Source organism: Chrysemys picta, chromosome 14 (genome assembly GCF_011386835.1).
Source record: "Chrysemys picta bellii isolate R12L10 chromosome 14, ASM1138683v2, whole genome shotgun sequence".
Classification (NCBI taxonomy): Eukaryota; Metazoa; Chordata; order Testudines; family Emydidae; genus Chrysemys; species Chrysemys picta.
In genome coordinates, this window is record NC_088804.1 from 38,482,132 (window position 1) to 38,501,960 (window position 19,829).

At 46.0% G+C, this 19,829-nt stretch overlaps 1 protein-coding gene across 1 annotated transcript in view; it reads right to left on the reverse strand.

The window, feature by feature from the left end:
- Positions 1–5,114: 5,114 nt before the first annotated feature.
- Positions 5,115–19,829, reverse strand: part of LOC101947285 (dual specificity protein phosphatase 22-A-like) — a 43,858-nt gene continuing 29,143 nt past the window's right edge. Inside the window, exons 6-7 of the mRNA XM_065567744.1 lie at positions 11,788–11,899; positions 5,115–8,622 (exon numbers count right to left, since the gene is read on the reverse strand). Of these exons, the coding sequence (XP_065423816.1) occupies positions 8,137–8,622; positions 11,788–11,899 (598 nt within the window). The 3' untranslated portion in view covers positions 5,115–8,136. The remainder of the gene's footprint in view (positions 8,623–11,787; positions 11,900–19,829) is intronic.

Here is a 19,829-nt window from a genome sequence, read left to right on the forward strand (position 1 = left end):
TGGCTAACACTGAGAGATGACATTGCTATCCACAAGGGGAGTGTATGGAGCTATACACATAAACAATATAATAAAAATTAGGACCTAAATTATAGAAACACAGTTTTAATTTATGACCTAAATCACAACCCTAATCTTTAAAGTATTCTTTAAATATCCACACTTGTAGCATGATCTGTATCCTCCAGGAGATTTGGGGAATAACTATAAAAAAAATGAGGGGTCAAATGCAACTATGTGGATTGTTTTTAATTTAGTGGGAAAGCATTTGTTCATTTGGTGCCTGATTCTGCAAACACATACTCACAAGTATTGGCATAGAAAGTACGCTTATTAAGTTTGCAGATGATACCAAACTGGGAGGGATTGCAACTGCTTTGGAGGACAGGGTCATAATTCAAAATGATCTGGACAAATTGGAGAAATAGTCGGAGGTAAACAGGATGAAGTTTAATAAAGACAAATGCAAAGTGCTCCACTTAGGAAGGAAAAATCAGTTTCACACATACAGAATGGGAAGAGACTGTCTAGGAAGGAGAACGGCAGAAAGGGATCTAGGGGTTATAGTGGACCACAAGCTAAATATGAGTCAACAGTGTGATGCTGTTGCAAAAAAAGCAAACATGATTCTGGGATGTATTAACAGGTATGTTGTGAGCAAGACACGAGAAGTCATTCTTCCGCTCTACTCTGCTCTGGTTAGGCCTCAACTGGAGTATTGTGTCCAGTTCTGGGCACCGCATTTCAAGAAAGATGTGAAGAAATTGGAGAGGGTCCAGAGAAGAGCAACAAGAATGATTAAACGTCTTGAGAACATGACCTATGAAGGAAGGCTGAAAGAATTGGGTTTGTTTAGTTTGAAAAAGAGAAGACTGAGAGGGGACATGATAGCAGTTTTCAGGTATCTAAAAGGGTGTCATAAGGAGGAGGGAGAAAACTTGTTCACCTTAGTCTCTAAGGATAGAACAAGAAGCAATGGGCTTAAACTGCAGTAAGGGAGGTTTAAGTTGGACATTAGGAAAAAGTTCCTGACTGTCAGGGTGGTTAAACACTGGAATAAATTGCCTAGGGAGGTTGTGGAATCTCCATCTCTGGAGATATTTAAAAGTAGGTTAGATAAATGTCTATCAGGGATGGTCTAGATAGTATTTGGTCCTGCCATGAGGGCAGGGGACTGGACTCTATGACCTCTCGAGGTCCCTTCCAGTCCTAGAATCTATGAATCTATAAGTAGTCCCTTTGATTTCCTTGGAAGATAAGATGTTCAACAACTTGGACAAGAGGCAAACACCATCACTCAGGATTGGGCCCTTAGGCTATATCTACTTTGGAAACATAAAAGAGTATAAATATACATTTCTTTTTCCAAAAAAAGCAACAACCTTCTGTTACCTTGTCAAATGAGCTTTGTTTTACCAGATCTATCTGTCCATCTATCCTATGTCCAACACAGACTGTGAACCTCTGGAACGATGACAAAATCCAATCCTGCTGTATGCCAAAGGAATTCCATTGAAGCCAGTGGCCTCTTTCTGTTGTCATGATCTCATGTAAACCCATGGAAATCAGAAGTGACATGTCTGAAGTCAATGGGTTTACAGATATAACACACCTATGTAAGTGAGATCAGAAACAGGCCCGAAGGAGTTGCACTGATTCACATTAAGTCTGAAGTTGGGCCCAAAGCATTAGTGAGCCATATGAACAGATTGCCATTCAAATCATCCCTAAGCAATAGAGATCTTTCAGAGATCACTCTACATTTTTCTTAATAATAACAGAAATTTGTGGTTATTATTTGTATGACAGTGGCCTCTAGGAGTCCCAAACCTATTATACTAGCTGCTCTACGAACATAGACTAAAAGATAGTCCTCACCCCAAAGACCTTACAATGACCATCTAAATGAGAAGATGAACAGAAATAGACCCACAATTAAATTCTGCTCTCACACTGGTGTAAATCAGGAGTAACTCCACTGAACTCAATGGAATTACACAAGCACAAACCCCAGAATAAGCAAGATCAGAATCAGGTACTTTATACTGTAGCAGTGACCTAACTGAGGTAGTAATAAGTGAATGGTGAGTCTAGAAAGAAGTTACAGAGCTACTAGTGTCGAATGATAATCTCCCTGAAAATTCCTTGGAGGTTTTTCAAAATCTCAGTCCACATAGTTCCTTTCCAGTAACACTTGCTTATATTGCCGTATCTACACATTAACATGTGAAGCGTATTATGTCTGAAACCAAAACACATGTACTTGAGAAATACTCCAAGTCATTCCCATCAGCAGTTGGCAACGGCTGGACAAAACTAGCTAAACCAGTTTCTGTGCAAACGGAACTGCCAAGTATTTATTTAAAGAGACCTATTTCCCCGTGTGAGAATAACATATCAGTGCCGGACCTTTATTTATATCGGATGACTTCCAAACATGCAACAGACAACCACACACGGAATACAGAAAATAAACGTACAGAAATAAAAGACAGTTGTGATGATTTGGGAACGCTGCCTACGGACAACTTGTGAATTCTGAAAAATTGTGAATTCTGCATTATGAAAATTATTGAATGGTAGAATGCCTCAGCGGATGGGGAGTCTGCCATTTGCTGCCAGGACTGTGTGTGTGTGACAACAGTTACGCAACATAAGGACCCTGAAAGATGGTGAGCACCTTCGATGCCCATTGAAGTAAATGGAAGTAGAGAGTGCACAGCACCTCACTGGATCAGTCCCAGAGATCTCGATTTTCAGAAGTGCTGAAGTATCCACAGATATCAAACTTCAGCTACAATTGTGAGTGCTCGGTGCTTCTGACAAATCAGGCACATAGTGTTCATTCTCAAAATTGCCAGGCCATCAGCCTGCATCCAATTCTCCTTATGTTTACAAAAAGAACAGGAGTACTTGTGGCACCTTAGAGACCAACACATTTATTTGAGCATAAGCTTTCGTGGGCTACAGCCCACTTCATCGGATGCATAGAATGGAACACACAGAAAGAAGATACTTATACATACAGAGAACATGAAAAGGTGGGAGTAGCCATACCAACTGTAAGAGGCCAATCAATTTCATGTTCTCTGTATGTATAAGTATCTTCTTTCTGTGTGTTCCATTCTATGCATCCGATGAAGTGGGCTGTAGCCCACGAAAGCTTATGCTCAAATAAATGTGTTGGTCTCTAAGGTGCCACAAGTACTCCTGTTCTTCTTATGTTTACAGTGACACCTACTGACTGCAACCAGATCACAGAGAGAGAAGGTGGGCAAGGTCATCTCTTTTACTGGACCCACTTCTATTAGTGAAAGAGAGAAGCTTTCAAACTCCACAGAGCACTTCTTTCCCAGACCCGAAGAAGAGCTCTGTGAAGCTTAAAAGCTTGTCTCTTTCACCAACAGAAGTGGGTCCAATAAAACAGCGGTTCTCAACTAGGGGTACGCAGAGGTCTTCTAGGGGGTACATCAACTCATCGAGATAGTTGCCTAGTTTTACAACGGGCTACATAAAAAACGCTAGCAAAAATTTCATACAATGACTTGTTTATACTGCCCTATATACAATACACTGAACTGTAAGTACAATATTTATATTCCAATTGATTTATTTTATAATTACATGGTAAAAATGAGAAAGTCAGCAATTTTTCAGTAATAGTGTGCTGTGACACTTTTAGAATCATAAAATCATAGAATATCAGGGTTGGAAGGGACCTCAGGAGATCATCTAGTCCAACCCCCTGCTCAAAGCAGAATCAGCCCCAACTATTGGTGTACATGAGAACATACAAATGTTGTATTTATATGTCTGATTATGTAAGCAAGTCATTTTTAAGTGAGGTGAAACTTGGGGGTAGACAAGACAAGTCAGACTCCTGAAAGGGGCACTGTAGTCTGGAAAGGTTGAGAGTCACTGCAATAAAAGATATTACCTCAACCACCTTTCCTCTCTCATATCCTGGGATCTCTCTCTCTCTCTCTCTCTCACACACACACACACACACACTCTCTCTCTCTCTCTCTCTCTCTCTCATTCATGACCCGTTCAGCATGCTGGATCCTGGCAGATGAGTAGCTAAGGCTTGGACTGACTTGGTATCCTTTTACCTAGGCAAAAAAGCAATGTGTCTACATGATAAATCGTGCAGGCTATTGTTGGTTGTCGGCAGTCTGAGACCTAGATTTCAGTTAACACCACTGAACAATGTGTCTGCTGCGTTAGAAGTACTGCCCTTGACTCTTGTATGTGACAGAGTTTGTTTGTTTTTTAACGTGAGACAGTTGTTTCATTATATGATACCCACTTGGATATCATTTGTACCCTGTGACGTCGAGACTTTAAGCCAAATCTGAGACCTTGTGGTAAGTCTAGGGAGAAGTGAATTTCGAATCGCACAACCTGCAACTCGCAATAGTTTGGATCTTCTGACCAGTCCTTTATCAAAAGAGCTCAGTGATACAGCCGCACATAAATGACTAACAGGGCAATAGTTTAGCAGTTTGCTTCAGCGTTGCCAGTGGGAGTTTGTAACACCTATTGCACATGTAATCTCTGCTTATCACATATCTACTATAACTTCCTATTAATACCAGAGAAACCGACTCTGTTCTCTTTTCCTATACACAAGCTCCATTTCTGCTTCCTAAAATGTTACCCAAGTTACTAGACGCAATGTCTATGAGTTTGACTTCCTCTCAATCCATTTGATTAAGAGCATTTATGATGGTTTATCTAGCTAATTGTTAAGGGTGCATTCCCAGGTAGTGTCTGTTACAGGTTTTGTTTTTAATGTTTTCAGCTGGCTTTTAGGCTCCCATTTTGAATGCTAGAGAGTAATGGATGGAGAAAGACAAGAACATAAGAGGCCTTTTTCCTGCTTTAGGGGGAAGAAAAACTCCATCAATTTCTTTTCCAGAATCTCAATTTGTATCAGAAAAAAAAATGATCTGGCTCTTTTTAAATGAAATTATTTTGATGTTGATCATGGTTCTCTGAAAAAATACACAGGACATGACATCAGCGCAATAGTGCCCAGGCCCCCAGTTCCTACCCAGACTCCACTGATTTCATTGAAGTTATGCCAGGAATTAATTAGACCACAGCAAAGATCAAGAACAGGAATTTCCAATGTATAATAAATCTCATTTTTATACTCACGTTGAGTTAAAGATCTCTCAAGTTATCGACCATTTTGTCACACTCAAAACATCCCAGCACCCAGAACCAACGATAAACTGAATTATTAGAAATATTTTGAACAACTTGTTGTCTAAAAACGGATTGCAGATAACAGATAATGTTGAGAATCCAAGCCGGCTATTTACAGGACTTTTTTAGTGAAAGACAAAAATCAGTCATGTAGGTTTTAAATATTTCTGATACTATAATAGTGAGGGTCCTATACATTCTTGGACAGATGGATGGATGGAAATTATGTCTGGGTTTTGAGTCAATACATAAAACTAGTAGCCTGTCTTTAGCAATGAAACAGAACAAATAATAAACAAGGGCTGGTTACATTTTAGGGCAAGGTTTCTATAAAATATTCCATGCTATTTTCCCCTTAATCTTATTTAGCATCATAAACATTGCAGGGTACTTCATTCCTTATCCCGCAATCCTTACTCAGGAAAACTCTGAGGCGGCAACTCAGCAAAGTATTTTTCCCATGCCTAACTTTAAACACATGAGTAGTCCATTTAAGTCAGTGGGACTGCTCAGTTGCTTAAAGTTAGTCACCTCCATAAGTATCTTTCTGAATTATTAACTGAAAGATCAGGTCCTCTATGTCTGAATACAACCATTGTTCTCGCCTGGATTTTTAAAAGTTTTTAAATAGCGTTGGGCCTGGTTCTCATTTGCACTAACCACTACGTCACACCACCTTGGCAATGTAAAAGGGGTGAGAACCAACTCCAATCTCTCCCACTTTATTACATTTCCATTCATTTTAAAGCCCCTTTGCACTGCCAGAGCTGTGGCAGAACATGGCCCTAACTGTGTGTTAAAAAAAAATTTAAAAAATCTGTGAATTTTGAGTTGCTGGGCTGACAACTTCTGCCATCTACACCCTCTGTTTATCCACACCCCAAAAGCTGCACCGCCTGCGACACTGCAAGCTTCCCTTACTCTGCCCCCAGAAATGTCACTTTATCCTTCGGGGGCTCAACAATTTCTTGTTTGAGTGAACTGTCGGCTTTCCAATCTTATTTAAATGTCAGACAAGACGGGCAAATGATAACACCTCGACCTCTTCCTGTACTCCACATTAACCAGGGCACAGACACCCCAAGCTGTTACTTGTCACATTGTCATCGTTATGTAATTGGGGTCAAAACACTCAACAACAGCAACACAAACATTGTGGGGGAGATGGGGAAAGAAGCTAATGAAACTACACCGAGTTACCCCAGTTGAGAATGAGTGTGGAGCTTTCGCTGTAGACTGGATTTGATGTTGGCCTTTGTGATCAAATCTTCAGAGTTACAGTTATAAAAGAAAGCACAGCTCAGAAAAGCTTTTGCACAGTTCATGTATCGGACACAGGTGAGGAGCCCAAGATCATGAATTTTCCACGGGGTTCTGAGCTTTGAAGGATGGAGACACCCAGGAAACAAAGGACTTCTTTGGGGTGGTCCAGTGAGGAGGAATAGGAGGAAACAGGTCACAAGAAAATGTAATCTGGACAAGAGGAAAAGTTTCCTGACTGCAAGGTCCATTAGTAGGCTCCTCCCCAAGGCAATGGATAATGCAACCCTTACACATGCTGGTGAGCATTTACTTACACGAGCAGGCCTATTGAAGCCAAGGGATTGTGCAATCCAGCCCCAAGCAAGCAGTGGAAGCCCTTTGCCTGAGTCATTTAAAACAGGGCTTCACCAAGTATTAGGGAATGTGCATTCGCAAAGGCTGGGGGAGTGGAAAAGGTGGGCTAATGGGCCTTTTCCATCTCCGGTTTCTGTGACTCTGTGGCATGTTTGTGAGAGGCATGGGTCTGCTTGCTGAAGAAAGCGACGGCAATGTGATTGCAACTGTTCTGTCATTGCAGAATATGGACCTCAGAGAGCTGTGGATGTGAAAATCCTCCAGCATCCTTCCCCCAACCCCTAACTGGCTCTCTGCAGCCCAAGCTTCCTTCTTCTGAGATGGGTAGATGCCCCATCCAGGCTCTGATAGACACATCTGTAGTGTAAGGTCAATCTGAACTGACAATGACTAGGACAGCAAGTGAAGTCCGTATATCTGCTGTGCTGTGTGTGGAGTAAAATGGAGAGTGGTACTGGGCAGTAGCTGTATCTGTTTTGAGAGATCCTGGCCCCGTATTGGCCCTCAGTGTCCAACAACTGAAGAGAAAATGAATGGGATTTATCACACCGGTAATAATAGGAAAACCAGAGACCAAGGAGATGAAGTCCCAGCAGTTGGAAAGAGCTCCTAGGAAGGAGTTTCAAAAGCTATCACACGTCCTCTTACTGAAACATGGTGGTTGGTTGTTTTCTAAACACCCTGAAAGCAAGTTGTGGGCCAAACCTACTGATGGAGTAAATAGCTGCAACTCTTGACTTCAGTGGATTGATGCCTGGTTACCCCAGCAATGAATTTGGCTCTATGTGTACCTGACAGCATGCCCATCATTCCAGTGCAGCCCTACAACAAAACAAGCTTGGATCATAAAGTGATCCATCGGCAAAGCAGAAAACTCACCCTTCATGTGTGCAATAGTGCTAAAAGTTTCACAGGAAAAGGTTCAACCCAACTCAGTGACATTAATAAATTCACTTCCATAGGATCTTTCATCAGAGGGTCTCAAAGCACCCTCACAAACGTTAATAAGTGAAACCACTCGACACCCCTGAGAGATGGTTACATTGACGCATGGGGAGATCAAGTGATTTGCCTGGATTCACATTATGAGTCAGTAGCAAAGTTGGGAGTAGAACCCGTGAGACCTGATTGCAATCCTTGGCTCTAACCATTAGATAACATTGCTTGACATAGCATGTTTTGGAAGTTGGCATTCAGTTTGCTCTCCACCCTAGCCATAAACATCAAAGCTATTCTCATTGAAAGATGAATGCAGAGACTTTCACCCAACAGTGATAGCATCTCTGTGGAATTAGCGGTCCTTTTTTATCTGTTCATCCATCTGTTGCTGCTGGTACCATAGGCATTGTAGGGAAGCGGGTAATTGGGTGTCGGGGAGTTGATCCAGTGATTCTCCCTGCTTCCAAGCTGCTGTTCTCTCTGTTTCTCTTCCTGCTCAGTGATTAAGTGCTGCAGCTCTTCTTGGTCATTAAATGGATTCTTGCCATACTCTTGTCGAACCCAGGCTCGGTACTGCCAAAACAAAACCAAAATGAGTTGTGAAGGCCACTGATAAGGTGCAAAATCTCTCTGCTTATCATTAGCCCTACACCAGAACCTGCAGATAAAGATCCAGATACAAGAGGCAACCAGAATTATTGGGATGTAGAATGAAATCCTAATTTGTCCCAGTGCACACTGCCAGGGCCGGCTCCAGCTTTTTTGCCGCCCCAAGCGGCGAAGCAGGGAAAACAAAAAAGATAAAGCCGCGATCAGCGGCACTTCGGCGGCAGCTCTACCGCGCCACTTCATTCTTCGGCGGCGGGTCCTTCGCTCCGAGAGGCACTGAGGGACCCGCCGCTGAATTGCCGCCAAAGACCCGGATGTGCCGCCCCTTTCCATTGGCCGCCCCAAGCACCTGCTTTCTTCGCTGGTGCCTGGAGCCAGCCCTGCGCACTGCAATTGCAATTATAGTGAATCTTTGCTTTCCATGAAATTCTGTGAAAAAAGCTTATAGGCGGGTTCCACACAGTGCTGCTGGATGTCCATCATCATACAGCATTTAAAGGGCCCAGTTTGCAGAATTTTGCACCTACCATTGTGCACCTAATTAGTGTCTGCAGTTGCTGCATGTACATGTGCAAATTACTAACTGCACTAATTTGCACCTGCGGTTATCCAGTTTGTGGTGGTTTCACTTTCTAGTTAGGTGTGCAATTGTGCATGCACTTTTGGACATGCACAATTGTGGAACTCAGGCCCACAATGATTAGATACTAAACTCGTAGTTAAGTTAATGAGGGAAGCCACAACCCCTTTTCTTTTCTTCTGTAGCATCCTACATATAAACTGTATCCCTAAGCACTTTAAGCACTGATGAACAATCATAGAATATGAGGGTTAGAAGGGACCTCAGGAGGTCATCTAGTCCAACCCCCTGTTCAAAGCAGGACCAAATTCCCGACTAAATCATCCCAGCCAGGGCTTCGTCAAGCCTGACCTTAAAAACCTCTAAGGAAGGAGATTCCACCACCTCCCTAGGTAACCCATTCCAGTGCTTCACCACCCTCCTAGTGAAAAAGTTTTTCCCAATATCCAACCTAAACCTCCCCCACTGCAACTTGAGACCATTACTCCTTGCTCTGTCATCTGGTACCACTGAGAACAGTCTAGATCCATCCTCTTTGGAACCCCCTTTCAGGTAGTTGAAAGCAGCTATCAAATCCCCCCTCATTCTTCTCTTCTGCAGACTAAACAATCCCAGTTCCCTCAGCCTCTCCTCATAAGTCATGTGCTCCAGCCCCCTATGGACAGGCTGTGATATATTAAAACAACGAGGAGGTTCCTCGTTGTTTTTGTGGACACAGACTAGCACGGCTACCTCTCTGATACTAGGCTGTGATATAAATTGCATCAAGCAATGGTGCAAAAGTTTAGCATGGGGAATAAACTAAAGCTTTCATTCCCAAGGCCATACACAGTGGGAAACATAAAGAAGAAGAGAGATGTTGTCAGAAGAGAGGTGAAAGAAGATTATGAGTAAACAAGGTGGGGAGGATACAGGGCGGCTGATACAAGCTGTGGGAGCTACAGAGGAGCCGGTTCTTAAGCCAACAGTGGTTCCATTAAGAGCAGAGCTGTTTAGTCCACGTCTCAGAAACTGTTTCCCACCCCTAGTGCTATACAGGCAAAGAGTGGCAAGATAAATGCTGTCAAGTTCTTGTGCAAAGTCCTTGGTAAACATAATGGTGACACCATTGGAAAATGTAACCACAGTCACTCGCATTCCTGATTCCACTTTATGTCATGACAGTGCAATGGGGTTATTTACTTCTTGTTGCCAAGAAGTTACCTTGGTTCCTAGTACAGCTGAATTACCATAAACAAACACCTCACATTCTTATTTGATGGTGACACCGGAAACAACCAGCGTCACTGCAGTAGGTCACCAACACAAGTCGGTTCTTGCCTGTCATACTATTTGGTTTTGTACCGTATTTGTTCAGTCTGATTTCTCATCAGGGTCTCCAGTTCCTGCTAACGTCTATGGTCAGCTGGGTTTGGGCTGAGATTGTGGGGTTGTCTGAAAACGAAATATTGCTAATATGAATCTTTGTGACACACACACCCCATCCCTCCCATCGTGCTGCAACATGAAGCAGTCAGGAAGAGCCCTATGCTCTGGGAATCCATCCCTGAGGGCACAGACAGAAGGAGGAGGCCAGTTTAGGGTTCTGCAAGGTCAGCAAACTTTATAGTCAACTGTCCACTTAGGGGGTTTCTTGCACTTTCCTCTGAAGCAGCTGGTGCTGGCCACGGTCAAAGAGAGGATAATGGACTAGATGGAGCATTGGTCTGACCCAGTATGGCTATTCCTGTGTTCCCCATATACTCTAATAAACTCCTCAGGCTGTAACCTGTTCAGGGCAGGGACTGTCTCTTTGCACAGTGCCCTGACCTCTAGATTGGGGTGGGCAAACTACAGCCCGGGGGCCGCATCTGGCCCTTCAGATGTTTTAATCAGGCCCTCGAGCTCCTGCCGGGGAGTGGGGTCGGGGGCTTGCCCCACTCCGCGCTTGCCGGGGCTCTGCGCAGCTCTCGCAGCTCCCATTGGCTGGCAACCACAGCCAATGGGAGCTGCAGGGACGGTGCCTATGGACGGGGCAGCGCACAGTGCCGCCTAGCCGTACCTCCACATAGGAGCCAGAGGGGAGACATGCTGCTGCTTCCAGGAGCTGCTTGAGGTAAGCGCCGCCCGGAGCCTGCCCCTCTGACCCCTTCCCGCACCCCAGCCCTGTTCTCCATCCCACCCTCTGAACCCCTCGGTCCCAGCCCAGAGCCTCCTACTGCACCCCAGAGCCTGCACCCCCAGCTGCAGCCCTCACCCCCCAACCACACCTCAACCCCCTGCCCCAGCCCGGAGCCCCCTTCCATACCCTGAACTTCTCATTTCTGGCCCCACCACAGTGCCCACACCCCCAGCCGGAGCCCTCACCCCTTCCCACACCCCAACCCCCAATTTCGTGAGCATTCATGGCCCGCCATACAATTTCCATACCCAGATATAGCCCTCGGGCCAAAAAGTTTGCCCACCCCTGCTCTAGATGCTACCACGGTACAAATAATCTTCCTACATTTTTGACTAGCCAAGCATTCTAGTTGCTTCAGCGAAAAACGTGGGAGCACCTGGGAAGAGCCATAGCCATGACTGGGTCTTGGTCTCAAACAGGGCACAATAAGGAAAAATTTGAAAGCCAGTCCTCTGCAGCATTCGTCTGGCTGTGACCAGGGGAATCCCTTGCTAGGTGTCCTCTCTGCTCTCTGGAGCAGCGATGGTTGTCACCAAGCTGAGCCCTCCATGATAGCTCAAGCTTTTGAGTGGGTGGTGGCTTCCACTGAAATCCGGGGGCTTTCCAGTGGGGATTTTTGCAATTCCAGGTCTAATCACTTACCAGGCCTGCAGGCTGCAGAACCCACTGTATCGAATGTGCACTCGTTGCCTTGAATCAGGAAGACATTCAACATTTTGTTAAGGGTGGAGACATTGCTATATTGGCCGTAGGCCAGAAGACTAGGCTTAATTTCCTTGCTAGAAAACAACGGATGGGAACTGGCCTCCCAAAATGTGAACGAGCAGGATATCCTGCATGCTTATTCAGTGCAAAGAGAACTTTGCCCTGTAATAATATGGACTCCATTCTCCTCTTTGCACTGCCATTCAGTTACTCCTGATTTACCCCACTGTGAGAGAAGAATCAGTCCTGATGTCCTTGGCACAAGCTTTTCTGCACAGAGGTTTCCATGGGTCCTGGTGACACTAGATCTTGGAAAGAGTCTAGTTATACATCCAGTTCAGGTCAGGTCACCATGAGTTCACACTGCACATGGCTTATCTGACATGGCAATCTGCACTGGTCACTAACAGCAGGACAGGTCGATGGGTCACCGGAGGACCGGAGAGGGCGCTAGGACAATGCATTGCAAGGAGACCGGCATTAACAGACAGCACGGCTGCTTCCTGCCAAGAGGAAGCTCCCAGAAAGAAATTCACTTGCCAGAGGCCATCTCTGCCTTAAGCTTAGCTCTGAAACAGTGCCAAGGTTAACCCTTTGACGGCCTAATCCCTGTGAGATGCTGAGCACTCATAGCTCCGCTTGGCTAGGACCGGAGCTGGAGGTGCTCAGCATCGCCCAGGCCAGGGCCTGAGTTTGCAGAGCAGGTCGCTGCTGGGCATAACCAGCTGGTTTTGTCAGTGACCGTTGTGCATGTTACAGCAGCATGTTCCTAGTCTCTCATTGTGTGGCTCACCTCCAGAGGTACATTTCCAGTCACTGCTCCTGGGTAAATAATCTGGGGTGGGGAAGGGGTGCGCCACCACCATGCAGCAGCCTGACAGGCCCAAATTTCCACTCCCTGGCTCAAGAGTACCCAGCCCCTGAGCTGTCTCTGACTTCCCACCAGGGGAAAGCGAGAGGCAGCATGACTGATTGTTGTAGCTGCTGCCAAGTGTTTGTTTATCAAGTCAAATAAGGTGAGGTTCAAGTACAATTCCTCCAGCAAGAGCCAGTCTTCCCCTCACATCTCACAGCTGGACCTTGCTTCAGGACCAAATTTATCTCCATCACCTGATGCAGCTGGGTCTGTCTCACTGAACGTGTGAGGGGTGGCACATCCCAGAGCAACTGCCAGGGGCATTCTCGGGTCTGGGGCTCCTTGGGCCAGTGGGAACTCGGCTGTGTCATGAAGCTTTGTGGCGGGGAAGGGAAATCAATGGATTTACAAATATTTCCTGTGCACCCTGGTGCATAGATCAACATCAGCACCTGCCTGGGAACAGGCCACTCATCTGTTGTTGCAGTCAGAGGACAAGGCAGCATGTGTCTAAAAGATAAGGGGGGCCCATAGGATGAGAGGCAGTGTGGTGCAGTGGGCAGGACACTGGACGAGGGGTATATCTACACCACAAAATCAAGGTGAGATTGTAGCATGGGTAAGCATACCCATGTCAGCTCTTATCTAGCTAGCACAGGTAACAATAATAGCAAAGACGCAGCAGCACAGGCCATTGTTTTGGGGTCTTCTTAAAGGCCCAACTTCTGGAGTCATGTGATTAACTGAGACTCTCAGCATTCTTTTTTGAAATACTTCTAGCTTTCATGTTTGCAGAGAAAAGCTTGAAAAATGTGACCCAAGCTGGGGTGCTGAGAGCCATTGAACCAAACTGTAAACCCTGTATAGAATGGAAACCACTGCAAGCCAGGGGGTGCGGAGGCACCCCCACATCCCTAGTTCCAGCACCTATGGCATCCAAGTGTGACCAAAGGACTCAAAAAGCCAAAGGCAAAGAACAGGAATGCAAAACGGATTTTTTTTTTTTTAAATCTCATGATTTTTGGGGTGGGGCTGACCCCTGATTTTGGAAGACTGGGGATTTAGTTCAGCGGCGCCTGCATCACACTAGTGTCCTGATGGCCCTCTCGGTTAGGACTCCATCCAGCCTTGCTGAGTGCCTGATGTCCGGGTGAGCTCTGTTCACTGGGGGGAAGCCCCAGAGGGAATCTCCGGGGTGTGGCATATTTTGTAATGTGTTTGACATTTTTCTGGAGAAGTTCCTAAAAGCTGGTGACTGTCAGGCTGCTGCTTATCATGTGACACAACAGTGCACCCCCATGGGAGTTTGCTCAGAAGGGCCTGACCTAAGTTCACTCATCAAAACAACAGGCCCAGAAGGGAAGTAACAGGGCACCGATCCACACAGCCCGGGACTCAATGGGAAGCTGTTGACATTCTGAGCTGTGTCACATGCTGGCTCCTTTGGACAAGATTAAAAAATCCCCTCTAGCGACCCTGGGGCTTGGAATGGAACGAAGCACGCCCTAGCTACAACCTGTCACAAAACTAAGGACCGTCACGTGAGACTCAGAGCGCTCCATTGGTTAGCTCCCCTGCACCTCAGGGTTCGAGCCCAGGACTCCCTGGCCACTAGTCCCCTACTCAGTACACTGGCCCATACGCCTCCACTAAGGAAGGATGGTCTTGGGGACGAGGCACTGGTTTGGAACTCAGGCGATTGGGGCTCAGTCCCCAGCTCTGCCACAGACTTCCCGGGTGACCTTGGTCAAGTCACTTCTCCTCTCTATACCTCAGTTTCTCCATCTGTAAAATGGAGATAATGATACAGATCTCTTCTATAAAGCGCTTCGAGATGTGCTGATGACAGGTGCTAGATAAGAGCTAGGTATTGTTATTATAAGGAAAAGTTTTAAAAAATGGGCATGTTTAGTCTTGAGAAAAGAAGACCGAGGGGGGACTTGATAGTCTTCAAATCTGTTAAGGGCTGTTATAAAGAGGATGGGGATCAATTGCTCTTCCTCTCCACTGAAGGTAGGACTAGAAGTAATGGGATTAACCTACAGCAAACAATGTAGGTTAGATATTAGGAACAACTTTCTAACAATCAGGGTAGTTAGGCTCTGGAAGAGGCTTCCAAGGGAGGTTGTGGAATCCCCGTCATTGCAGGTTTTTAAGAACAAGTTAGACAAACCCCTGTCAGGGAGGCTCTAGGTTTACTGGGTCCTGGACTGGATGACTTCTCGAGGTCCCTTCTTGCCTGCCATTTCTATTTCTCTGATTTTCTGTACAATAGGGATAATCATGATTCCTTTCTCCCACCTCTTGTCTATTTCGATTGTGAGCCCTCTTGGGTGGGGACTGTTCCTTAAAGAGCTCAGCACAGTGGGGCCCAGATCTCAGTTGGCGTCTATAGGTATTACCCTCATACAAATTATAACAAGAACGCCAGTGATATGTTACCAGATTTAAAGGCGGGGTGTTATGCTGATTCAGATCACAAACATCCGCCCACGCCCGGCATCATACTATCTAGGTGCCAATGTAAACGTCACTCTGCTAAATCCCATCAAACACAAAGAACATTTCAAGAATAATGGCAGGGTGCAAACCTTTGTGTTCCTTCTTCTTCTTCTAAGTCAGTGTTTACAGTAAATGTTTCCTTGTTATTCGCTGGACAGACGCTGCCTCTAAGCCAAGGAAGTGATGGCTGAATTCTGAAGATCTTTTTCCCCATTAAAAAAACAAAGGGGCCCTTTTCAATCCAAAAGGGAGAGGTAACCGAGGGGTGATGATAGGTCAGGGGAGAAACTGCAGGGAAAGCCCAGGCCCAGGATAGCAGGTGTGCGGCTGGCCCTCATCATTGTTTCCATCAGCACCCCCGCTGTGTTCTCCATTCACGTTCCAGATTAGATGCTCCTTTCTCTACCTCTTGCCCTCCCTGCCCAATTCTTTGGGATAAATTCAGACCTGGTAATGATGGGTGCAACTCTGAAGGCAGGGAGCCACCTCTGGGAGACTTGGATGGACTCTGGAAAGGTGTTCGGTCCAGGCTTCCTTGGGAGCCATAAGGATGAGCCAGGACAATGGACAGGGGAAGATGTAGGGGAAATCCTGGAAGGTTCCTGCCCTCTGCATAAATATACTGGGCCAGATTCTGGCTTCAGTTATACCTGGACTAACGCTATGGATGTCAATGGAGTTACTCCTGGCTTATGCCCATGTGTGCCAGAGATCAGAATCTGATCTGTCCTCTCTGCCCTTCTTGGATCTGCAGAGCTCCTGGCCATATGTGAACCATTAACAAAAGTTCTAAGAAAAACAAAGCAAGCCGAGATCTGGCAACCAGCCAGCCTGGCGTAACACCAGTTCCGACCAAGGAGACGTTAACCCTTTGCGTGTGTGGCAGCAGAATGCTTCCTTTGTCACCATCCAAGTGAATTGGTGATTTATTAAATGAGTCCAGCATCTCTCCCTGGAACAGGACCCTTGGAGCCAAGATAAGGGCTATTGTTATTGCAGGAACAAGGTTAAGCCATGAGAAGCTCCTCTCCTTCCTTTCCTCCCTCCCCCCACCACACAAGCTTTCTCCGACATCACCCTGACTTCCTCAGCCTTCTCATGAGAAGGGTGGGGATGTTCTCCCACAGCCTTCCTGAATTCTCAGAAGTTAAGACAAGATTCGATTGATTGTACAAAGCCACAGCGGAGCCATTCCCCAGCAACCAGGCGGGTGGCTTTTCTCTGTAGAACATCCAACTCATTCTACACTGATACTGGAGAGCTTGTTATTCATGTGTGACCACAGGAGTGGGAGTCCAGACTTCTAGGTTCTAATCCTGGCTCAGGGGATCTGACAAATCTTTTCCATCTCGAGCTAAGAAGGGATACTGCCCACCTCCTGGAAGAACACAGTTCACACACCTTCTAGAAACCAGCCAAAGACAGTGCCAATGGCAGCAAATGCTTTAGTTGCCCAAAGCTCAGAGAGAGACTACTATCCTGTAAAGGTTTTTATCCCACGCTCATCACCATGGTACCTGAGCGTCTTCCTGTAGTGCATTAAGCAACATGTCTACACATCTGTCACATGGTGTTTTGTTCTCTCATCCTCTCCCCAGAGGGAAAAGCGTGTGCTGTGGACTGTCTTGTTTTGGTAGGGTTATTTTTTTTAAAAATATAAATATACCTGTTGCTACGTGTTTGTTAGAGAAGGCTAGTCAAAGGAATGCACCTTACATTTGAAGTGGCAAGTGGTGAGTTTTGGAATGGATCTTCGTTCCTGGGGAGTTCATTCCAGTCTCGGACCACCCCCCTTTCTGTCTCCCACAAAGATGGGCTCTACCCTTATTGCTGAGAGCTCCATTGTGTTAAAGCACAGTTGTCAACCATGCTTTGTCCTGGAGCATAGGTGGTCTTTTAGACACCCTGGGCTCAGGCCATGGAGGGCTTTGAAGATAAGGACTGAGACGTTGCAGTTGATTTGAAATTCTATGGGAAGGGAAGCTAATGTAGAGAGAGAAGGATGGGTTGGATACACTCAAGGCCCTAATCCCATTGGGTTTATAACAGGCTCTTCCAGTCTGTCTTATAGCAAAGGCAGTTAGCTCTTCAGCAAATTTTCCTTCTTTCTCTGGACTGAGAAGCAGATGAAGGCTGGCTAAAAGTGAGCTGGAAATGTCCCGAGTTCCCCTGGGCTTGGAACAAAAGTTTATCCCCATGCAGATTTCCAGTCCTCTCCTTAACTCATGGAAGGTAAAGTCTCTCTGCTTTTGGGAACATAGGAGTAGCCACATCATATCAAACCACTGGTCCATCTGCTGTGGTATCCTCCTGCCATGAGTGGCCAATTCTTGATGCTTCAAGGGAAGGAGACAAAAACCCCAACTCTCTATAATTCAGTTGGCCCACAGGCAATCAGCTAATAATCTGCAGCTTGAGGTTTATCAGATTATTAACTGATAATACTTTGCATTTTATAGCACCTAAAGAGGTATAGCAGGTGGGGGGAAAACAGCTGTTGGCAGCAACTTGGTGTTTAACAGAGTCCTATGAACTCAGTGGTAGTGCCTTCCTTGGAATTGAATCCCTTGTTCACTGGAGCTAACCCCTATTCCCTGTCACACCTTGTAGCGAAGTCTCCCATTCCCCATGCAGCAGCTGGGTAAACCAAAACTCAGAAAGTTTAAGTGAGTTTCCCTTGAGAATCAGTGGCAAGGTCTAGGAACAAATCTCCTGACTCCAGTCCTTTGTTCTAACCACTAGACCATGGTTGCATAGGTATACATCTTAAAATGCTGCTACACTATTTAACCTCTGGGGACAGTGAATTCCTTAGGCTGATTAAACACAGTGAGCCAAACCCAGAAATTCTCAATCAGTTTTTAAGTAGGTAGGACCCCCATCCACTGTTTTATAATCCCATCCAGTGTCAGGCAGAAGAGGCAAAGAAGAAATCAAGAGAAGGACACAGCTTGCAAAAAACACATTCAACAACTTCCAAAGACTCCGGGGTTGTCGTAAGTTGACACTACTCAGCCACGCTAGATTGCTGACGGGCTGCATGTGGTCACTCCTCCACCAGGGATGTGGGAGCTGAACACTTAAGGAGGATACAGAGATGACTCAGAGGGTCTGAGTTTGGGCATTACAGAAGAACATTAAAATGAGCTGGATCACCAAAACTAGGCACAATGAGGTAATGAGAAGTATGAATTGTTAAAAAGCTCACTTACTTGAGACCTTAGGAAGTCAATCACATCTTTCTGAGATACGCTGATCTCAGAGTGACCTGACTGGAGCATTCATACTATCAGGCAAGATGCCAGGGAAACCAGTAAGAGGAGGAAAGAAAGCCAGCTACGTCAGAAACAGCACCAGATCAACCGGTATCCAAAGGAGAGTGGAAGCTTTATAACTCTGTTGTGACTGTGAAAGATGGGTGGTGGTGGTGGACAGCCTCCGTATTGGATATGTCACTTGAAGAAGAACAATCCACGCAGGGACCCATTGCTTTCATGTTATGGGAAAGGGACTGTGTCCTTCACCATTCTGAAGTCCTCAATCAATTCCCCTCTAACACCTCTTGTCTTGCTATGTAGTTCCCCACCCCCCAGCCGTCTCTCATATAGAAACAAATGGATGGCTTTGTAAATTATCATCATCTCTCAGATCTTCTCTTTCATTTCCATCCCAACCCTGGAACAGCCCCCTGTTTTCTCCACCTCGAACTCACTCCTTCTCACCGTCCCACCTGTCACAGCCACTCGCCACCATCCTGACTCTTCAATCGGCCATGAGGAGGCACTGAGTCACATGATGCCTCCTCCCCTTCCGCCTATCTCCAGGGGGCTGCTCCAGCTCTCTCACCCTTACTGGCTAAGGAAGTGAAAAGCAAAGGCTGTGAAGGAAGCCTAAGTTGTCCTATACCATCACAAAGTCCTATGGCTAGGTCATGAAATTAGCCCAAATACAGCTACCTGGTTGGGTAACGTCTTCCATGAGTCAATTCCTTCCAGCTCATATACCCGTAGGAATGTCTTTGTAATACTTTCCATTCCATTATAGAAATAAGGCACTGCTGGCCTTGTGTTATGGGGAAGGCCCTTTGTTTTCAGTTTTGACTGATTTTTACTGAAAAAGTCCCGTGTTTTACAAAAGCTATTACTTGTTTTTTACTGATTTTCACCCTAACTTTGGACTATTCAACTACATGAAAATACTGATTATGTTAAAAAAAGCCAGTACACTACATTAGTAGATGTGTTTATCTTAATAAGTTAGCCCACGGGTCGGCAACGTTCGGCACGCGGCTCGCCAGGGTAAGCACCCTAACGGGCCGGGCCAGTTTATTTACCTGCTGACGTGGCAGGTTCGGCCGATCGCGGCCCCCACTTGCCGCGGTTCGCCGTCCCGGGCCAATGGGGGCGGTGGGAAGCCGTGGCCAGCACATCCCTCGCCCGTGCCGCTTCCCGCCGCCCCCATTGGCCCGGGACGGCGAACCGCGGCAAGTGGGGGCCGCGATCGGCCGAACCTGCCGCGTCAGCAGGTAAATAAACTGGCCCGGCCCGCTAGGGTGCTTACCCTGGCAAGCCGCGTGCCGAAGATTGCCGACCCCTGAGTTAGCCTAAGTGTAAATGCAAGGTTGTCTGTTAAAGTAAAGCTATGCA